Here is a 19,611-nt window from a genome sequence, read left to right on the forward strand (position 1 = left end):
AAAAGAAAGACCATTGCCAAAAACTTAGTTTAATTAATAAAAAGGTATTACATTGATATATTGCCATTATTATTATTCAAACAAGGTATCGGAAATTGAATACAGAGTAATTTTTATTAGCATCGTAGTGTCCAATAGTAAAATTGCATAAAATTTAGTTAAAATTTAGTTCAAGTCCACACAGGAAGATGAATCCATGTTTGGAACAAACAATCTGAGAAACATTTCTTAGATTGAAACGTTTTTGTCTAACTTTCTCCTCTCTAAAACCATATTCCTTTAAAGGGAATTGTTTCTCAAAATGTTATACTGATAACATCAACAGCTGCAGTGCTGCTCGGGATGATTACCATTGAAGTGGTTCAACAAATATACGCAAACCCTTTCTAAAATTGATTATATAAAATATTCAAATATATATCAATAAATGTGCAAGCCTCCAAGTAAATATTTAAACATTACATGTTTAGTTCTGAACATCTTAAAAACCAATTAAGTTATTTATTCATAAATCATTTCCACAAAAATTACCTTCAAAAATAGATTGATTACTCTGACATTATTTCATTTCATTTCATTTTTTTTAATCATTAAAGGAACACGTTGCCTTGGATCGGTCGAGTTGGTCTTTGAAAAGCGTTTGTAACCGTTTTTTATAAAATGCATATGGGTAGAAAGATGTTGTAAAAGTAGAATACAATGATCCACACAAACATGCCTCGAAATTGCGTGGTTTTCCTTTTACCTCGTCGACTAACACGTCATTTATGGGGGTCAAAGTTTTGACTCCCATAAATGGCCGACCATGTTAGTTTGCACAATAGAAGGAAAACCACGCAATTTCGAGGCAAACTTGTGTGGATCATTGTATTCTACTTTTAAAACATCTTTCCAACCATATGCATTTTATAAAAAAAACGGTTACAAACGCTTTTGTTTTGACCAACTCGTCCGGTCCAAGGCAACGTGTTCCTTTAGTGGCATACACTGATTTACAAAAATATATTGTCATCTATCATCATCATTGGCATCTAACTTATGCAGATATTGTAAATTAAAAAAAAAAAACTTTGAAAATATCATATAATTCATTTCATTGTTACTCACTTCTACTTTTGAACTTTGTGACCTTTGTAGCAGGATATTTCTATCAGCCTCTTTTCAATGTTAATTTTTAGAGCAAATAATCCCTTAGCATGTTTTCTTAAAAAGAGAAGATCATCATCTTAAGGTTTCGCTATCTTGCATGTTTAGTATTGTGACATCACCAAAATTAGGCCCCAACCTTATGAATTGAGTGCGTCAAAATCAATTCAATTCAATTCAATTCAATTCAATTTTTATTTGTCCCACCATGTAGGAAACTCTGTTTGAATACATGCAATACAGAAAGAAAAATAAAAAACACACAATCATATATAAACTACTGGAAATATTAATTAATCGGAAAACTACATTACTAATAAACCACAATTTAATTATACTGAAAACTACATCTAAGCAGAAAGTAAACAAAGTAGTTAAACATGGTTGAGGAGACGGACGGAGTATGGGATGAAGGAGTTGAGGTACTTTGAAATAATTTGTGAGACAATGCTTTGTTATGCCTCTTTGTTGCAACAAAACAGAGCTCCCACAAATGACAAAACAGGTAATGACCCAACAAGGCTTTTCGCGAATCTTTCTGAAAAACACTGGAGGGGGTATTCAAATTGATTGTTTTTGTTTACAATTAAAATCTGTTTACTCTCATGTGGACCCAATTTCTTTATTGACTGAACACATTTGGAATGAATTTCAGAAAAGGTCACTTGTTGCCGTTTTCATTCAAGCTGTTCTTTAAAGCATGTGCACAAAAATTGATTTCCACAGATTCACACTAATAGCATAAAGATGCCCATAGTAGAAAACTTCCCCTTGACAATGAGTAAAACAATTGACTAATTGTGCAGTTTCATTTGGTTTGTATCTTCATGTAATGTCGGATCACAAACACTTTGACAACTACTGAAAATGGACGCTAATGTACTGACGTAAACCCCAATCCACCCTACCCAGCCCCCCCCCCAAAAAAAACCCCGAGATTCCCAGAACATAATGAAGATAACATGTAGGTTACACCATGCCTTATGCCTGGTTCATACTTCCTGCAAATGTGAATGTGAAGTGTATTTTGACGTCACATCTCTGTTTTCGCTGTAAATGTTTCACAGGAGTTGACAAAATTTCAACTGATGCAAATTATTTGTTGTGAATTTGTGACGTCAACATTCATATCGCAGGAAGTATTCGCGGGCTTTACTTAATGACGATCGATCTCTACAGGCTAGCAGTTGAAGCTAGGTAGATATCAGAAGTACAATCACCTCCTGGATAACGAATCTCATGAGCGAGGGCCGGACCTTCTGGCTCATTACCAAAGTCAACCAAGAAATCTTTGTTGACTGTCAGGCCACCTACCTCAGTATTGACATCGATCTGTAGCATCACAGAGCCACTCCTGACAAAACAAAAATACAACAAATAGTGAATGGCATGACGTTTTGACCCTAGCAAAGTCTTTCTTGAAGATTAAATGACAATATAACAAACATAAACAGGAAACTAAGTGTAGTGGGAAAAAAAATGAATAGAGAGGGAAAAATATTGATAATTCTATCTTCTCAAACAAAAAACAACAGCATTCAGAGTATATTATTTGTTTTTACCCATATACTAATGTGTGTAAAGAACTGTCCCCCTCAGTACTTTCCTGATTCCCGTGAACATGACACTTAACACTATTGCTGTGTCCTTCAGATGGGATGTAAAGCTGTACACCCTGTGTGTTGTGTAATGAACTTAAAACAACCCAGTGCACTTATCATAAAGACAAGGGGTTTGTCCTGGTATTCCTGGTCTGACTGGCAGCATATTGTGCCATAGCACCTTGTGAACCATTACATTGTGCTATTATTAAGTTATCACACAAGCGCCAGGAGTGGAATACGAACAAATATAGCGCTTCTGCGTCCCGTAGCCAACGAGGCCGAGTTGGATATGGGACACAAACGCGCTATTTTTTTTGTATTTCCATGCCGTATGATAACGAATTCATCTTCCAGTCTCACTTGCAACCCGCAAGAGCGTTATTTCGCGACGAACAGCATGCACGCGCACAAAGTTTAGAATGTTATTTTTGCACTGTCTGTATATGGAGTGTGACATAATGACATTCACAATACGCACTGTGTAATAAAAACAGAGGAAGTAGAATATACAACAGAGGACTATATCCCCCTAGTACTTCGAGCCTCTGATTGGTGGATTAGCACGTACTAGAAGATAAAGACCTTTTTCACGCTGTGTCACCAACTTGTTCATGTTCCCTGTTTACATAGCAATAATGAATGCTAACACTCATTGCGCAAACATGGCACCCGACTATTATTTCGTCCAGCCTCAGTTCGGTTACAATGAGTTGGAATGAAGTAAAATCAAGATGGCCACACTAAGATAAAGGTATATAAAGGAGTAGGTCTCATACTTCAAAACGTTGGTCCACACACCTTGCAGGAAAACATACTGAGTGCTTAAATATGCCCCTACGGATGTGAACAAGTGCTATAGGTACTCAGACAGTATTGTTTTTATTATTGTAAAAAATAATAATTGACCTGATGTTTTGACCCTAGCAGAGTCTTTTCTCGTAGACTAAATGACAACACAACAAACATGAACAGGTTTGGATAACAACTTACTTGCACATATCTGGATAAAATTGCTTATCCCATGCACTGTAGAGAGAGTTGGTGACATAGAGACGTTTGCCGTCCAAGCTAAGCTGGATCATCTGAGGACCACCATTGATTCTTTTACCTTTCATGAACAATGGATCAGGCTGTTTAGATAACTCTTTATCGTCAGTTACTTTCACTTGGCCATCTGTGCATACCGATCCTCCAAGGAAAATCTGAAGATTAAAAGTAATGGAAAAAAACATATAACTTTAGAAAAAGGGATTCTAAAAACATATAACTTTAGAAAAAGGGATTCTAATGCCTAAAATAGAAAAGATAAATGTCAGTGTTGTAACCAAGTAAATTTTTCTCAAGTCCAGTCAAATCACAAGTCATTTGTTGCTCAAGTCACAAGTCCAATTTTCACAAGTCTCAAGTTGTTAGTTTCAAAAACCATAGGTATACTTGGCCTTTAAAGGGTCTGGGTACGTTTTGTAGGACACACAACACAATGTCCGTAGGATTTACATTAAACTTGCACAGTTTGAAGATAATGATGGTAGAAAGCTTACCTTAAAATATTACTTGCTGAGGTGCTGTAGTTTTTGAGAAATGAGTAAAACAAGTCACAAAAAAAAAATCATCTCTAAAAGCGTTCATTATTTTAGCACATAAAATGTATTTTCGTTACATTGTTTTACTCATTTCTCAAAAACACCTCAGCTCGAAATATTTCAAGGTAAACTTTCTACAATAATTGTGTAAGTTAAACATAAATCTGTGGACGTTGTGTTTTGTGTTACAAAAAGTACCCAAATCCTTTGAGTCATGAGAGAAGGAAAGTATATTTTAGCAAAGGAGGGTTTATATTTATGAAGTCCTGCGAATCATCAACTACCTACCTGACCAACGAGTTTTGGATGAGCAGTATCTGTGATGTCATACTGTCTGATGTCACCATGAATCCAGTTACTAAAATACACAAAGCGATCATCCATCGAAATCAGAATGTCCGTGATCAGCCCTAAAGCAGAAAAAAACAGTTTTGCAATAATGTTAAAGGTATACAACTTCATTGTCTTTTGGCAAGCCGTGGCAGAGAAGTTTAGTGATCGAATTAATTTAGAGCCCAATTTCACAGAGCTGCTTAAGCACAAAAAGTAGCTAAGCACAATGAAATATCGCTTACCAGAATATGGTTACCAGCCAAACTACCATGTCATATGTACAATCTGTGACTGGTATCCTGCTCATTTCTGCTCAGCAGATAATTGTTAAGTGATATTTTCTGCTTTTAAAAGTAGTTCTGTGAAACTGGGCCATGGTGGGCGAGTCATCATAGTGTCCACTGATAGTGTCAAGCAGTTCGGCAATGTCAAAGGGAGTTCCACTTCGCACTACCTCATAGATATGCTTGACTTTATTCACAAAGGACTTGATAAACCAGGTCACTATGCCAACCTGTGTACTGTCGATTTCACTAAAGCGTTTGACCATGTCAACCATAATGTTGTGATTAGAAAACTGATTGATCTTGGAGTCAGGAGATCCATCATTTCTGTCGTCTGCAGTTTCCTTGCTGAGCGGACCCAGAACACCAAACTGATTGATCTTGGAGTCAGGAGATCCATCATTCCTGTCATCTGCAGTTTCCTTGCTGAGCGGACCCAGAACACCAAACTCAATGGCCACCTTTCCTCCAGTCAGGGAATCTCGTGTGGTGTGCCTCAGGGCACAAAATTGGGTCCGATCTTGTTCCTGGTTTTGATAAACGACGCATCAGCAGGGTGCTGGAGACGTTGGAAGTATGTTGATGACTTGACTCTCGGTGAAGTCGTTCAGCATGGTGAACAGTCTAATATGCAAAATCACCTCAATGAACTATCAGATTGGTGTAAGAACAATGGCGTTATAAGCCAAATTCCTCAAAATGCCATACCATGTCAATTAGCTTCTTAAAGCGGGACATTCCATTAACTTTAAATACCCTAGATGCAATAGAGCTTGATTGTGTTACATCCATGAAATTACTAGTTGTTACTGTTCAGAACAACTTGAGATGGGACATTCACATTAAGGATATTGTCTCTAAGGCTTCCCCTTAACTGTATACATTATGCTTTCTCAAAAAATCCAATGTGCCTATTTCAGATATGATAATTATATATACTTGTTACATTATCCTATCTTGGAGCATGCTTGCCAGGTCTGGCACAGTTCAATTACAGTCCAACAAGCGAATTCCATTGAGAGTAATCAGAAACGTGCGATTCGTATCACTCTTGGTCACCAGTACAGCTCGTACACTTCAACACTAGCTACACTTGGTATCCAATCCCTTAAAGCCAGGCGTGAAGACCTAGTGTACAAGTTTGGTGTGAAGTTACTTCACTCAGCTAGATTCAGGGACTTTCTACCACCATATCGAGAGAGTATCTCTAGGAGACAGCTAAGATCTAGTACCCTGTCTGGTCTCCTCATGCCCAAGTGTCGAACAGATAGATACAAAATCTCCACTATTCCTTACATCATTCGTAGTTTGCCATAAATGTGTAGTTTGCCATAGATTCATTTGTTCCAGATGAGTACCATACATTTGCTGTGCATTTATGGGGGGTTTTAAATTTAATCTTTTTAGTGCCTTTCTCACGTAGCTTTCGAGCTTTTTGTAATTGCTTTTGTGGTTTTATTGTGGTTTGTAATCTTGTATGTAAAATTTTGTTCTATTTGTACCAGTTTTACTTTTAATACGTTCTTTTTGGACTGCCTGACCACCAGTGTTGATTCAAGCTTTTAAATGTGCTTTTGGGTTGTTCTTGCAATTAATTTTAAAAAATTACATATTTATATATCGTCAGCGCTTTCACATGTAGCACTCACTGCTATACCAGCAAAAAATAGCAATCAGAGAAAACGGCCTCTGAAGTTGAACACTTTTTTAGACTCATTTGCATAATTAATTATGGACACAGACACGAGAGAAGCTCCGTGCTACTTCGTGAAACCAAAAAAGTGCGAAATACATCTTTTTGCGTATTCACGAAGTAGCACCCGCCTATACTACAACACAGCATTTTGTTTTACTTTATGAAACTAGGTCAGCGCGCATGCACTCACACAACTGCTGTGCTACTTCGTGAAAACGTTTTTACCATACTTTGACTGTCCGAGCTGTCTGAGCTTTGAAACTTTATGAAATTGTAGGTCTTCATGAATTATCAACAGAAATGTAAAAAAAAAAAAAAAATCCTTAAGCACGTACAGTGCTACTTCGTGAAAACGCTGACGATATATATACATTTTTTAAACAAACTATTTTTAGTGGTAAATGTACTTTTTTCGGCCTGCTTGGCCGCCAGTGCAGTTAATAAATAAGCCATAATAATAATAATAATAATAATAATATTTAAGTAGGATGCTTTACCATATATGTAGTTGCTTCTCTTTACCCAGGGGTAAATGGGTACCTGTGAGGTCAGAGATGGTTCTTGTGATTGACTTAGCTTGTGGTGCCTTACATATTCGGCAGAATTAAATAAAATGGCCCAGTGACCAGCTGTTATAATCAGGGGTGAAAGTCACTGCTCTGAGCAACTCCTTTCTACTTTGAGCTGACTGGGTCTTTCTAGGTCTTTTAAAGGAACACGTTGCCTTGGATCGGACGAGTTGGTCTACAAAAAGCGTTTGTAACCGTTTGTTATAAAATGCAGATGGTTGGAAAGATGTTTTAAAAGTAGAATACAATGATCCACACAAACATGCCTCAAAATTGCACGGTTTTCCTTTTACCTCGTCGACTAACACGGTCGGCCATTTATGGCCGACTGTGTTAGTTTGCACAGTAAAAGGAAAACCGTGCAATTTCGAGGCATGTTTGTGTGGACCATTGTATTCTACTTTTAAAATATCTTTCTAACCATATGCATTTTACAACAAACAGTTTCAAACGCTTTTCAAAGACCAACTCGGCCGATCCAAGGCAACAGGTTCCTTTAAGTCCTTTCTGCTCTAAGCTGACTGGGTCTTTCTAGGTCTTATAAATCAATTCTCCTCTAAGCCAATGTTTTCTACCAGCAATTCATATTTAACCCATCTCAGAAGTTCTGTGGCTTTTGCAAGAGACTATAAAGGTTGGTAACTTACCTGGCATATCAGGTAAGGCCCAACCTTCCACCTTCTTAGCTGGAATATCAATCACCTTCTCGGCAGCCCAGTCACCTTTCTAAGAATAATTAAAACATACAAAAAAAGCGTTCAATGTAGTTTGGAAAAACACCCTATTTAGATTCATAAATGTTATTGGATACATAGAGTGACTTGTATCGAAAGACACAACTTTGTTTTATGCACAACTCTGATTGCACTAATTGCTGTCATGCCCAAACTGGGAGATTCTGGAGGGAATTTGACTTGTTTGAAAGTGGTTTTCAAATAAAAATGTTGGCAACGCCACGAACTGACAAAGATGGGTAGTTTGTAACAATGTTGAATAATGTCAACAGCTCTCTACTGCTCTTTACCAAGTAAGTTTTTATGCTCACTAACTTGTGGAGTAAATTACCAAAAGTACACTCTGCCTTTAAAGTACATAAGAACCCATAGTTCCCCCCCCCCTCTCTTAATTTGACTCAATGTTGTACTAATCCAACTGGCTTACTTTAGTCTTGAAGAATCGGAAGACATTGGAGCTGAGTGCACATCCAACAAAGCCCTCGGTGGCAAGAGGGTTGTGAAGAAAGCGAATCTCCAGAGGAATAGCTCCTTCATCTCCTAGATCGATGTCTTGAATCAAGGTGTGCTTCTCCCAGTCCCAGACATGAAGAGTATGACCGTAAAGACCTAAAATTTGTTAATAAGACATTTTACATTAATTTGTGTAATATTTCGATGACTGAGTGCTTTAACATCATCAATTGCAATTTTCATACTCAGGCCTTGGGTCTGAAGCTTTTTGTTAAGTAGCCAACCGGACTAATAAACTCTGGGTTTAACTTGCCCACGGGAAGTTTTAGTAGCCCTGATTTTAAACATGTATTGTCATAAATATATCATTCTGATGCATTACTGGTAGCATCCTCAGTCAGTATGATAGGCAAATAACACTCAAAAATATATTAACAAATTTAAAAAGTGTAATATTCACATATAAATCAAAGACATATTATGAACATTTTAAGCAAAGAGGTTGCACAGTTTTTAATAGCCCAAAAGGCAAGTTGAGAAGTGGTGTTTACTAGCCCTGCCGTCGATTTCACAAAGAGTTGGGACTCGCCTTATCCCGGGCTAGGACAAGTAGCTCATCCTAACTTAGGATTAATCTTAAGATCTGCATGCTACAGTGCAGGGTTGGGACTCGTCCTAAGTCATAAGATTAATCTTAAGTTATGAAGAGTTTTGTGAAATCGACAGCTGCTAACACATAGCCATGCAAAGTTAACATCTAAAATATTAAGATTTTGTCTTATTACCGTTTGCATAATCTGCAGGATCAAAACCTTTCAGGAAGGCCTTAGGTGCTCCCCACTCAGTGCTGATCATGACGTTATGAAACGGCTGATACCAGAAGTCATATCCAAATGGTGTGGTGTTCCCTTCTTTCTCCCAGTTCCCAGTAACGGAGAAGTCCTTCCCGTCTAAGATTATAAATCCACCTACAAAGTCATCAAAACAAAGAGGCTGTTGGCTGTTGAAAAAAAAATACCTAACAGCGCTAAGTGTGAAAGCTTGAGAGCACGAAAGCTTCAAAGTGTGAAACCTGCATAAATACACTTTTATCTTTGTTTTTGAAGCCCTACCCTGCAATCTGGGTGTTCCTATTGTTTTATCTTCATTTTCTTATGAAATTGATCTTAGTTATTAAATATTTATTTATTTTTATAAAAAAATTCTTAATAAAAAACTGGATAAATCACATCCATGAAAGAGAGTAGTTGCGTCATGTGCAAGTGGAAACAAGGAACATCATCATGATCATGATGGTTTTGGAAAAACACTGTATCTTGCATAAAGTAAAGTAAATTTTATTTTAGGCCATAAAAAGTTCAAGCATTTTTGGGTCACTTGGGTGTTCACCTTACGTAACTTTGCAAAACCTTGCCTTGAATGTGACATACCAACTTTCTCGATAGTCTGAGGAATTCAGAAAGGTAACTTAAGCACCGCATACTAGCAGACAATCTTCAAATCGAACACACCAATGGCTTATTCAAAAGCTAACCTTTGCCCTCCCCGGGTTGTTTAGCATCGCCCATTGAGCTAATCATGATTTGTCCGTCTGCCAAACAGTGAGTGGTGTGTGGGACAGCCAGTCCTGACTTGGCGACCTCTTCCGGTTCAACAACCTAATTGTCAGAAATTCAAAACATTCACAAATTAATAACTTTTCTCCCTCTTCCCATTTGTTCTTGTCATTTGTGTTTCCTACTTTTTGAAGTCAAACCAGCCTCATCCCTCCACCTCCCCCTGACCCCTTTGGCCCTTATACACTGTATCTCTTATCCATGTGCCCCCCCCCCCAGTTACACCAGCGCATTTTCACAGAGTCCCTGCCTAGGTCCCTAAGTCCACATGGTTCCGGTTGTGATTTCAATAACACATGTACTCCAGGGTTTAAATGTTTATCCCTACTCCAGAGTAAGAGTGGCTTTTCCCCCATGGTATGTCCATTTTCACACATCCGATGTGTTTTGGTGTAAATTCCCTGTGCACAGTGGACCACTGTTCATGAATAACCTAAAGACATGAGAGGTAAACAAACATACAAGAAGGTACAGACAACTGAGTCATATTTTGGTCCTGAACCAGAAGAATGAGGGCTAGAAATAAAGGCATCAAACAAATAAAAAGGTAGGGTCATAGGTCATAGACTGGTTTTGTCAATGCAATGCTGATATCAAGGTAAAATTATCAAGAAATATACAGTACTTTAGTTTGTAGAAAATTGGAGGTGGCAAAAAAAATTGGGGGAGGAGCAAAAAAAAAAAAAAAAAAAAGTAGCCGACAAAGGTAAAGGACCAAGTGAGTAGGGCCCAATTCCATGGCTCTGCTGACTGCCGAATTCTGCGCTTATGATCACGATTCCATGCTTACTGCGAACGTTGAACTTCTGCGCTAGCATTATAAATGTAGAATGCCTAGTAACATTGAGTCCGCACTCGCAGAAGCCAAAACCCGTGAAGTACGCTTGCCGTAAGCACAGAATTCCACGCTTCCTTAAGCGCCGATTCTGTGCTTACAACAAACAGAGCCATGAAATTGGGCCCAGGTGGAAGTGACATCTACAACATCCAATTTACCTTGAAGAGGCGGGGTTTGCGTGGCTCGGTTCCAGTGTCAATCACATAAATACGAGAGGAGTACAGCGATGGAAGAATGAGACGGTTGCGACACATCGACTCATCACCATAGCAACTACTGCAGGTGTTCCAGCCGCTGTGATGAAGTTCATCGTTGACATGAGGCATCGGCAAACGATGGATCACCTATGAGGAGAGAATGTAAACAAAAGTATAAAATTATAACAGACAATTCATGGTTTGCCCTTCAATTTTCTAGTCACCAGGTAGTTTTATCATTTCACTAGCCTGTAAGCTTTTTCACAAGTACCTGTTATATCATACAAAATATAGATGCTTTTCAACAATGAACTTGCTAGCCAGACAGCCTTGGAGTGAAGTTTGACTGGTTCTCATTAATCATGTTTTCACTAAAGAGTTATCCCCTAACATTGGCCTGATGATACTTCACTGAGGCAGCGAAAGCAACTGCCTTCATGCCCCCTGGTCATTGCCTTAGTGGCATTGAAATCCTCCAGTAGAAATTTACAATTTCCTCGTGTATATACACGCGGTCCCTTTTCCATTGTTCTACATGTACATCAAAGATGGGAGTCAATCACTTCATCTTCCCTCCCACCCAAAAAAAACTGGCATGAGCTTCCTCAAGACATCACCGAGCTGCCCACCTTGGAGCAGTTCAAGGAGGCCATCAGATGCCAGGCATCAAGAGTCATGTTTTTATTTTTTACTTGCACATATCTCTATTTTTTGAACATATATTGGCACCCACTGAGCACACAAACTGTCCACCGTCGGCACCCGCACCCTTGTCTAGATGCTTAATAGGCTTTGACAAGTTAGTAGCTGGATAGATGTGCAATCCTACCTGACAAAATGTGGTCGACTTGGGATCGACATCAACGGTTGATAGGTAGTCTGGTTTCTTGACTTCTGTGTTGCGATAGATACATGGCAAGTAGACAAGCTCCTCCCTTGGTCCCTTCATGGCCTCCTGGGGGCTTCGGTAGCCTGGTCCCTTCCCTTTGCATACTGGAATCAAATGAAAGGTCAATTTCAGAATTAAAAAAAAAACTGAGAATTTATCTTTATAAATATTGGGTTTTCTAGGACATTATTATTTGACGAGGCAAGGCAATTTTCAAGTGGTGGGGAATGCTGTCAGAAATCCGTGAAATCAGTCTATGGGATGGATACAACGAAACTAGAAGAATTCTTCGAGCTTTTTCAATTCAAAAGAGAAGGTTGGATCTAAAGCAGAGGCAGTCAAAAGTAACACCAACCATCCATTAAACAAATTATTCAACAAACTAACGAAGTGGTAGGAGATGGCAGTCACTTCGATGCAAAACAAACAGGGGTCGATTTCACAAAGGGTTGTCCTAACTTGTCCTAACTTAGGACTAGTCCTAGGAGATATACAAATTGCATGGATGGTCCTAAGTTAGGACAAGTAACTGGTGATAACTCGAGATAAGACTAGTCCCAACTCTTGTACCTTAACTCCTTCATACCATACTGCGGCATACTCTGTCCATCTCCTCAATGAATGATCAGCCTCGGGTGTTTAACTACTTTGTTTACTTTCTGCTTAGATGTTGTTCAGTGGGTTTATTGTGTAGTTTTCTGATTAATTAATATTATTTATTTCCAGTCTTTATTTATGATTGTGTGTTATTAATTTTTCTTGTATTGCATGTATGCAAAATGAATTTCCTCCATGGTAGGACCAATAAAATTGAATTGAATCGAACAAAAATGTGTCATCATGGGGGGCAACCACTGTCATTCTGGTCCTAAGTTAGGACAAGTAACTGGTCCTAACTCGAGATAAGACTAGTCCTAACTCTTTGTGAAATCCACCCCTGGTACCTGAACTCCTTCATACCATACTGCGGCATACTCTGTCCATCTCCTCAATGAATGATCAGCCTCGGGCGTTTAACTACTTTGTTTGTTAACTACTAAATTTCATGTATTTTTATATACTTGACGAATAAACCATTCAATTCAATTCATCCTAGCTGCATGTCAATGTGTATTATAACCGACTGCGCATCTATGTAAGTAATTTTAACCCACATTTGTAATAAATCATAAGCCAGTCTTTGGTTTCCCCAGATTCAGCTTTTTAGTTGCTGTTCTCTGTTTCCATCATCAGAGTTTTCAAAGATGGTGCTTTAAAATATTAGTCAAGCGATCGATGTCTTGCAGCGCGTCTTCAAGGATGTGGCACCGTCTTCTAATGCAGTTTTCATGCAAAATAACCGTACGTGACGTGAGTCAACAAAAATAAGAAACAAATATTATAACTAGGCCTATAATCTTATGGACATTATTTAAACTTCCATTTACCGTTACTTTTTGTATGATTGCAATGTCAAATCTCAGAAATCATCGGTTTTTTTTTTAAGTGTCCTCTTGATTTTTTAATTGATATTAATAATAAAAAATGATTTATAACGCGCCAATTCCAGACAAAGCTGTTCAAAGGCGCATGGAAAAGTACACTTTTTTAATAACATTTTTAAAAAAATTACACATTATTGGGCGATTCCATGAAAAGGTGGAATTTTCTTAGAAAAATGAAATTTCTCCCAGTATGATGGGGCGGCGTAATTTTTTATATTTTTAAAAATATTTTTTTGCCAAAGTGCACACTGCATGCCCGTGGACATCCAATTTCCCTCTTTTGTTTTCCGTTTTGCAACAGCTCCCATTGGTTTTGTACACGTTTTCCAACTGTGGATGGACCCTATTTTAAATTGTCCTCTTTTGTTATAGGTCTCCGGCGTAAACATGTTAAATAATTACCAACTCACCCGACGCACTGCTATTGTGTTATTGTTTGTTTAGCGATGTCGTACCAGTCATGCTCTGATATGCATTCAGTTCAAAAGGTTAACGTTTTATCGCCACAATACTCAGCGATGCACAAATGACATAATTCATAAGAAAATCTATGTACGGAAGCTGTCAGACAGCACACAATAGAACTGGGTTATGGTTATAGTGACAAATACCAATTGCCTGTACACAAAACTCCTATTTTGGAGTGGTGTCCTCGGTCAAAACAGTCTCCATGCGCTGATGGTGATCAAAGGGATAAAAAGTTGTTTTTGCCAAAACCAACCACTTCATTCACCAAACCATGAATCTCTGCATAAAATGAGTTATGCACAAAAATATCCATACATTTTTTCCTAAGGTTGCAAAGCATTCACAGAATGACAAGTACAAAAACAACAACAATGGCAGGGGAATGAAATAAAGTATTAAAAAACATGGAGGAAAACCACGACAAAGCCTGCAGGAGGCAAAGAAAGTGGAAAGTCCCACAAAGGCCGGGAACGTGCAGGCCAAGCCGGGTGAGAGTTACTGATTAAAAAAAGTATAATATAAAGTGATTGTCAAAAACTAAGCTTCTGGCGTCTCGATACCTACTCTGGAATTTTTATTCCTCTTCCCAAAGTTATGCAAAACGTCTCTAATGGATAACAATGGTATATTTTGACATGTTTTTCAGCAAGAGTTGAGGGGCCCATTTTCTGTGATGGATCACAATCTTTACCCAATTGTAACCATGCATTTAAAGGAACACGTTGCCTTGGATTGGACGAGTTGGTCTATAAAAAGCGTTTGTAACAGTGTTTTATAAAATGCATTTGGTTGGAAAGATGTTTTAAAAGTAGAATACAATGATCCACACAAACATGCCTCGAAATTGCATGTTTTTTTTTTTACCCTGTCGACTAACACGGTCGGCCATTTATGGGAGTCAAAATTTTGACTCCCATAAATGGCCGACCGTGATAGTTTGCGACGTAAAAGGAAAACCGTGCAATTTTGAGTGATACTTGTGTGGATCATTATATTCTACTTTTAAAACATCTTTCTAACCATATGCATTTCATAACAAACGGTTTCAAACGCTTTTAATAGACCAACTCGTCCGATCCAAGGCAACGTGTTCCTTTAATCCATTAATTTTATAATACTTTCTGTTTCAAAATTGGGTTATACAAGTTGGTTTCAACTATTGGTGTGCTGTTTCCACTAAGGACGCTTTGCCGGCTATATAATTCAGATTCAATTTCAGTTTCACATTACAGTAGTTTACTCTCCTAAAAGCATGCTGTTGTCCCTGGAAGGTGGGTGGCAAAATCCATTTGTGCTCGGTGCTTAGGCTGTCCATTAGTCTCTTCGATAACCACCACAGATTTGTTATGTTATGCATGTTGAGATACACCGACTGAGAATTCTTTGACAACCAAAGGTGTCCAGTGCTTTTAAAGCCATTGGACCCTTTCGTTCAGTAAACAGTATTATCCAAGGCCCACATTTTGTGTATCACAACTAACAAACCTGTGAAAATTTAGGCTCAATCGGTCATCGGAGTCGGGAGAAAATAACGGGAAAACCCACCCCTGTTTCCGCAAGTTTCGCTGTGTCATGACTCATGACATGTGTTTAAAATAAATCCGTAATTCTCTATACTGAGAATTGATAATTGTTTTAATGTTTTCTCAAAAAGTAAAGCATTTCATTGAATAATATTTCAAGTGAAGTCTTTCACCATTACCTTCTGTAAAGTTATTTGTAAATCTGTGAACTTTTTTTTCTGTTCCGAAAGTGTCCATGGCTTTAAGCAGAATGTTGCACAAGTCCAGAGATTCTGTAGCTGGGATGGGTTATTAGAGTTCCAGAGTTTGGTAGCAGATACCGATAATGTACGTTCGGATGATGTGGTTGTTTTTAGGGACACTAGAAGTTTGTAAGCCTATGTTGATCTAACATTAATTTAATAAAAAATAATGTCAAATGTGAAACCCCACATTAATTACAGTTACCGAGTCAGTTTACTTGCTATTCGAAAAACACACTTTAAGTGTTCTTACATCACGGACAATGGTTAAGTGACGGTGACTGGGATTAAGTTAATTTCTCGTTCTTTGCTTCCAGTTAAGCGTACATCGATGTGTATAATCCCTTGATCAAACTTGCAGATTTATCCCCTATTATATTGTTATATAACACACAGACTTGGTGGCCTTGAAACAAGCAATCTTTTTATAACAAAAAATATAATAAAACAATAGTTTTAAATTAAATAACAATGTGCTGTGACTGTTCTTGTTCTGGCAACAGAACACACCAGCGGGCTTTTTGAAGGGACATTAAAGAATTGGTTTTGCTAATAAAACATATGCTGACAAATAGTGAAAAATCGATTACTTAACTATTTTATTAATTGGTATGAAATCAATGCAAAAAAAGAGCAAAACGCTCACTGAGCAATAAACTCCAAACACGAAATTAAATTTCTTATTTGTTCTCAACATGTGACATTTCAGACAGAAATCAAATTTCACGGAATAATATTCTACTATATACTAGGCCTATCATCATTAGACCGAGTAAGTTTTATGTAATCTGTGATCTTCACGATTTGTTTCTTACTAACAGCATGGAGGGGCTATTTCTACCTCATGCTAACTAACAGTAACACTCACTTATTACATTCACAATAATATATTGTCATTGTTAGATCATGGTTTATTCCTCCATGGTTAGATCAAGTTTTTGGCCATGTCACGAATTCCTATTAAACTCACTGTGAATGAAGATGCAGGGCCTATGTAATTTACCTTTAGCCTAGTTTCAGCTTCAGTCGACAAGTTTTTGAGAGAAAAAAATGTGAAAAACACAGAGCGAGTGTTTTTAGTCTTCAGTTTAGCTTCCTACGTGAGCTGTTTAGGGATTAAACTACTCAAGACTCAATTCAATACTTCAATGTGACACGATCCGATGCTGTTGTGTTCTGTGTGCACGGAGATCGTGTGCACAGTACATTCTCAATGCATACACGGAACCAGGCGCTGTGCATGGTGCTCAACGCCGCTACCAACTCTTCCAAAGTTCTTGATTCCTACCTCCATGATTTAAGTGTAAAAAATAACCAATAAAAATGAAAACTTACGTCCAGCCATTTTTACGGTGCTTAAAACGTCCGGGCAAACTGGTGAACAACAGAACACAGCACCTACTCCTCACAGCTACCGGCGAGATCAAGCAACACCGACGATAATGACGGTGCACTTACGACGTGGTGGTGGAGCAGAGCTCTAGTTCGGCCTTTATCCGAATTAGCCTTTTGTCAAGTCGCTCGTAGTTTCCTGTGTGGATTACACATACAGTGCGACCGTTGCTTTACCTGTGTTAAGCCCCTTTCACGGGAGAGCAATAGCAAGGGTCCCTTGCTAAATTGTAGCATGGTTGTAAAAAATTTATAAATTGTACCTCGTGTGAAAGGACAACAATTTTTGCAGTGTCCAGGGTCCCTTAAAAAATCTTGTCCAACATTGCTACATTTTGTCGGAGGTCCGGCCCTACGACAAAATCTTACAATAGCGGAAGTGTTGACCAAGGACATGCGCTATCGTGTGAAATGAATAAGGGAATCAATGTGTGGTGAAGAGGTTTTCAACTAGTGGTTTAATCCCAACGCGTTAACGAGGTCCGTCGATTTCACAAAACTCTTCTTAACTTAAGACTAATCTTAGGACTTAGGACGCCAAGTCCCAACCCTGCACTGTAGCATGCAGACCTTAAGATTAAAGGAACACGTTGCCTTGGATCGGACGAGTTGGTCAAAACAAAAGCGTTTGTAACCGTTTTTTATAAAATGCATATGGTTGGAAAGATGTTTTAAAAGTAGAATACAATGATCCACACAAGTTTGCCGCGAAATTGCGTGGTTTTCCTTCTACTGTGCGAACTAACATGGTCGGCCATTTATGGGAGTCAAAATTTTGACCTCCATAAATGGCCGACGTGTTAGTCGACAAGGTAAAAGGAAAACCACGCAATTTCGAGGCATGTTTGTGTGGATCATTGTATTCTACTTTTACAACATCTTTCTACCCATATGCATTTTATAAAAAACGGTTACAAACGCTTTTCAAAAACCAACTCGACCGATCCAAGGCAACGTGTTCCTTTAATCCAAGTTAGACGAGTTACTCGTCCTAACTCGAGATAAGACGAGTCCTAACTCTGTGTAAAATCGACGGCAGGCCTCGGCGGGTTTAAGCCACTAGTTGAAAACCGATTCAACACACTTTGATTCACATTCATAAATACCTTTTCGGTCAAAAAATCATCACTTTTTGGTCAAAAGGTAAAATAAATCCAAAAATTATAACTGTTCAATGATTTCTTTCAACACAGCACCCCTCCAGCTATGAAATGGTAAAGCCCTCCGCCGCCCTCGGGTAAACAACTCCTTATAAGCATGGAGCATTGCTCCATGTTATAAGGGAATGCTGTGCGCGTTGCGCGTATCGCGTGATGTGGCACAATTGTTTCAGCCGTTGCTCTCGACTAATAGGAATGAAGAAACTGTCTTAAAAGAACAGGTGCAAGGTCGCGTGTCTCGCCCACGAATTAACACTTTTTACCGGTCATAAACAAAGGTTTATACACACCCACGTGACGCGCTCATGAATCCTTGTTTATTGACCGACGTCCTGGGTGAAGTTGCCCATACAGCGCATGCGATTGTGGGTGCTAATGTCCACTTGAGATGATCAGGATTACCAATAGTATCATGGCACACAAGGGTTGTTATTTTGTTTGCAGTGTGAAAGCTCACAAAATCAGTCGCACACAGAGATAACACATAAACGGTCCATGCTCGTAAATTTTGTAGCAAGGGACCCTGGCTATATTTTTGTCGTGTGAAAGGGGCTCCAGGGGAACAAAATCGACGATATAATGACACTTTCTGGTCTGTTAGCACTGGTTGCGCTGTTCGCGTTCTATACCACCCGGAAAGCCACGAGCGTCTTAACCAAAGACTAGTTATAAAAATGCGTATAAAAGTGCGGCAGTTTAAACCGATCAAGGACTAGATTGATCTGGTTTGATTTGATTGAACGCCCTCGTTGTACTTAGTATAGTAGTATGCGCATGCCATCGCAAGATCTCTTTCCATAGGTAACGAGGGAGATTGGGGGGGGGGAGTATTTCCTTTTTCGGCGTCTCCAGCGATACTTATGTAATTTAGGGTAAGCGGACATGGGGTTGCTTTTGTGACAGGTACCTGTTTTGTCTGGTTAAGTGGTATGGCACGATAGCAATATGCCTGTTACCAGGGAAAGGTACGTATGTTTGCCCATAAGGCTTCGTAAAGAGGTGACTCACACAAAATGCAACATGCATTGTTGCTGTGGACACCATAATTCGTTCACTTCTTTTCATGCCTCTCTATTGCCTTGCTCAAGGCAGTCGAATTGTCACCCCGAAAAAAAACCGCCGCTCTGGACAAAACCTACCCGTATACGCTGTGCGTAACACGTCGCTCGACACGACGACCCATACACATCCGCATGCGTCGGCCGCTGTGCCTCAGGAAAAGAGGACGCCCCGGGGATCGCCTCGCCTCGGGAGTCGTAGTTTTAATTATATTCCTCATATATAGAATCCTATAATATGATTGGTTAAACATGGAGTCATGGAAATAGCTATGGCCCTTTTTTTCTATCAAGATGACGTCATAGTGACTATGCAAAGTCAATGCCCGCTCTGAAACTTAA

The 19,611-nt window shown here is 38.8% G+C and overlaps 1 protein-coding gene across 1 annotated transcript; it reads right to left on the bottom strand.

The window, feature by feature from the left end:
• Nucleotides 1-1,322: 1,322 nt before the first annotated feature.
• On the bottom strand, nucleotides 1,323-17,143 carry LOC139937070 (methanethiol oxidase-like). The gene is made up of 10 exons (XM_071932058.1): nucleotides 16,995-17,143; nucleotides 11,883-12,046; nucleotides 11,015-11,200; nucleotides 9,937-10,060; nucleotides 9,188-9,370; nucleotides 8,377-8,558; nucleotides 7,863-7,941; nucleotides 4,622-4,743; nucleotides 3,741-3,952; nucleotides 1,323-2,500 (listed from the first exon to the last, which is right to left on the bottom strand). The coding sequence occupies exons 1-10, from the start codon at nucleotides 17,002-17,004 to the stop codon at nucleotides 2,320-2,322; spliced, it is 1,443 nt and encodes a 480-aa protein (XP_071788159.1). The 5' UTR covers nucleotides 17,005-17,143; the 3' UTR covers nucleotides 1,323-2,319.
• Nucleotides 17,144-19,611: the final 2,468 nt, after the last annotated feature.

This window comes from Asterias amurensis, chromosome 5 (assembly GCF_032118995.1).
Source record: "Asterias amurensis chromosome 5, ASM3211899v1".
Taxonomy (NCBI): domain Eukaryota; kingdom Metazoa; phylum Echinodermata; class Asteroidea; order Forcipulatida; family Asteriidae; genus Asterias; species Asterias amurensis.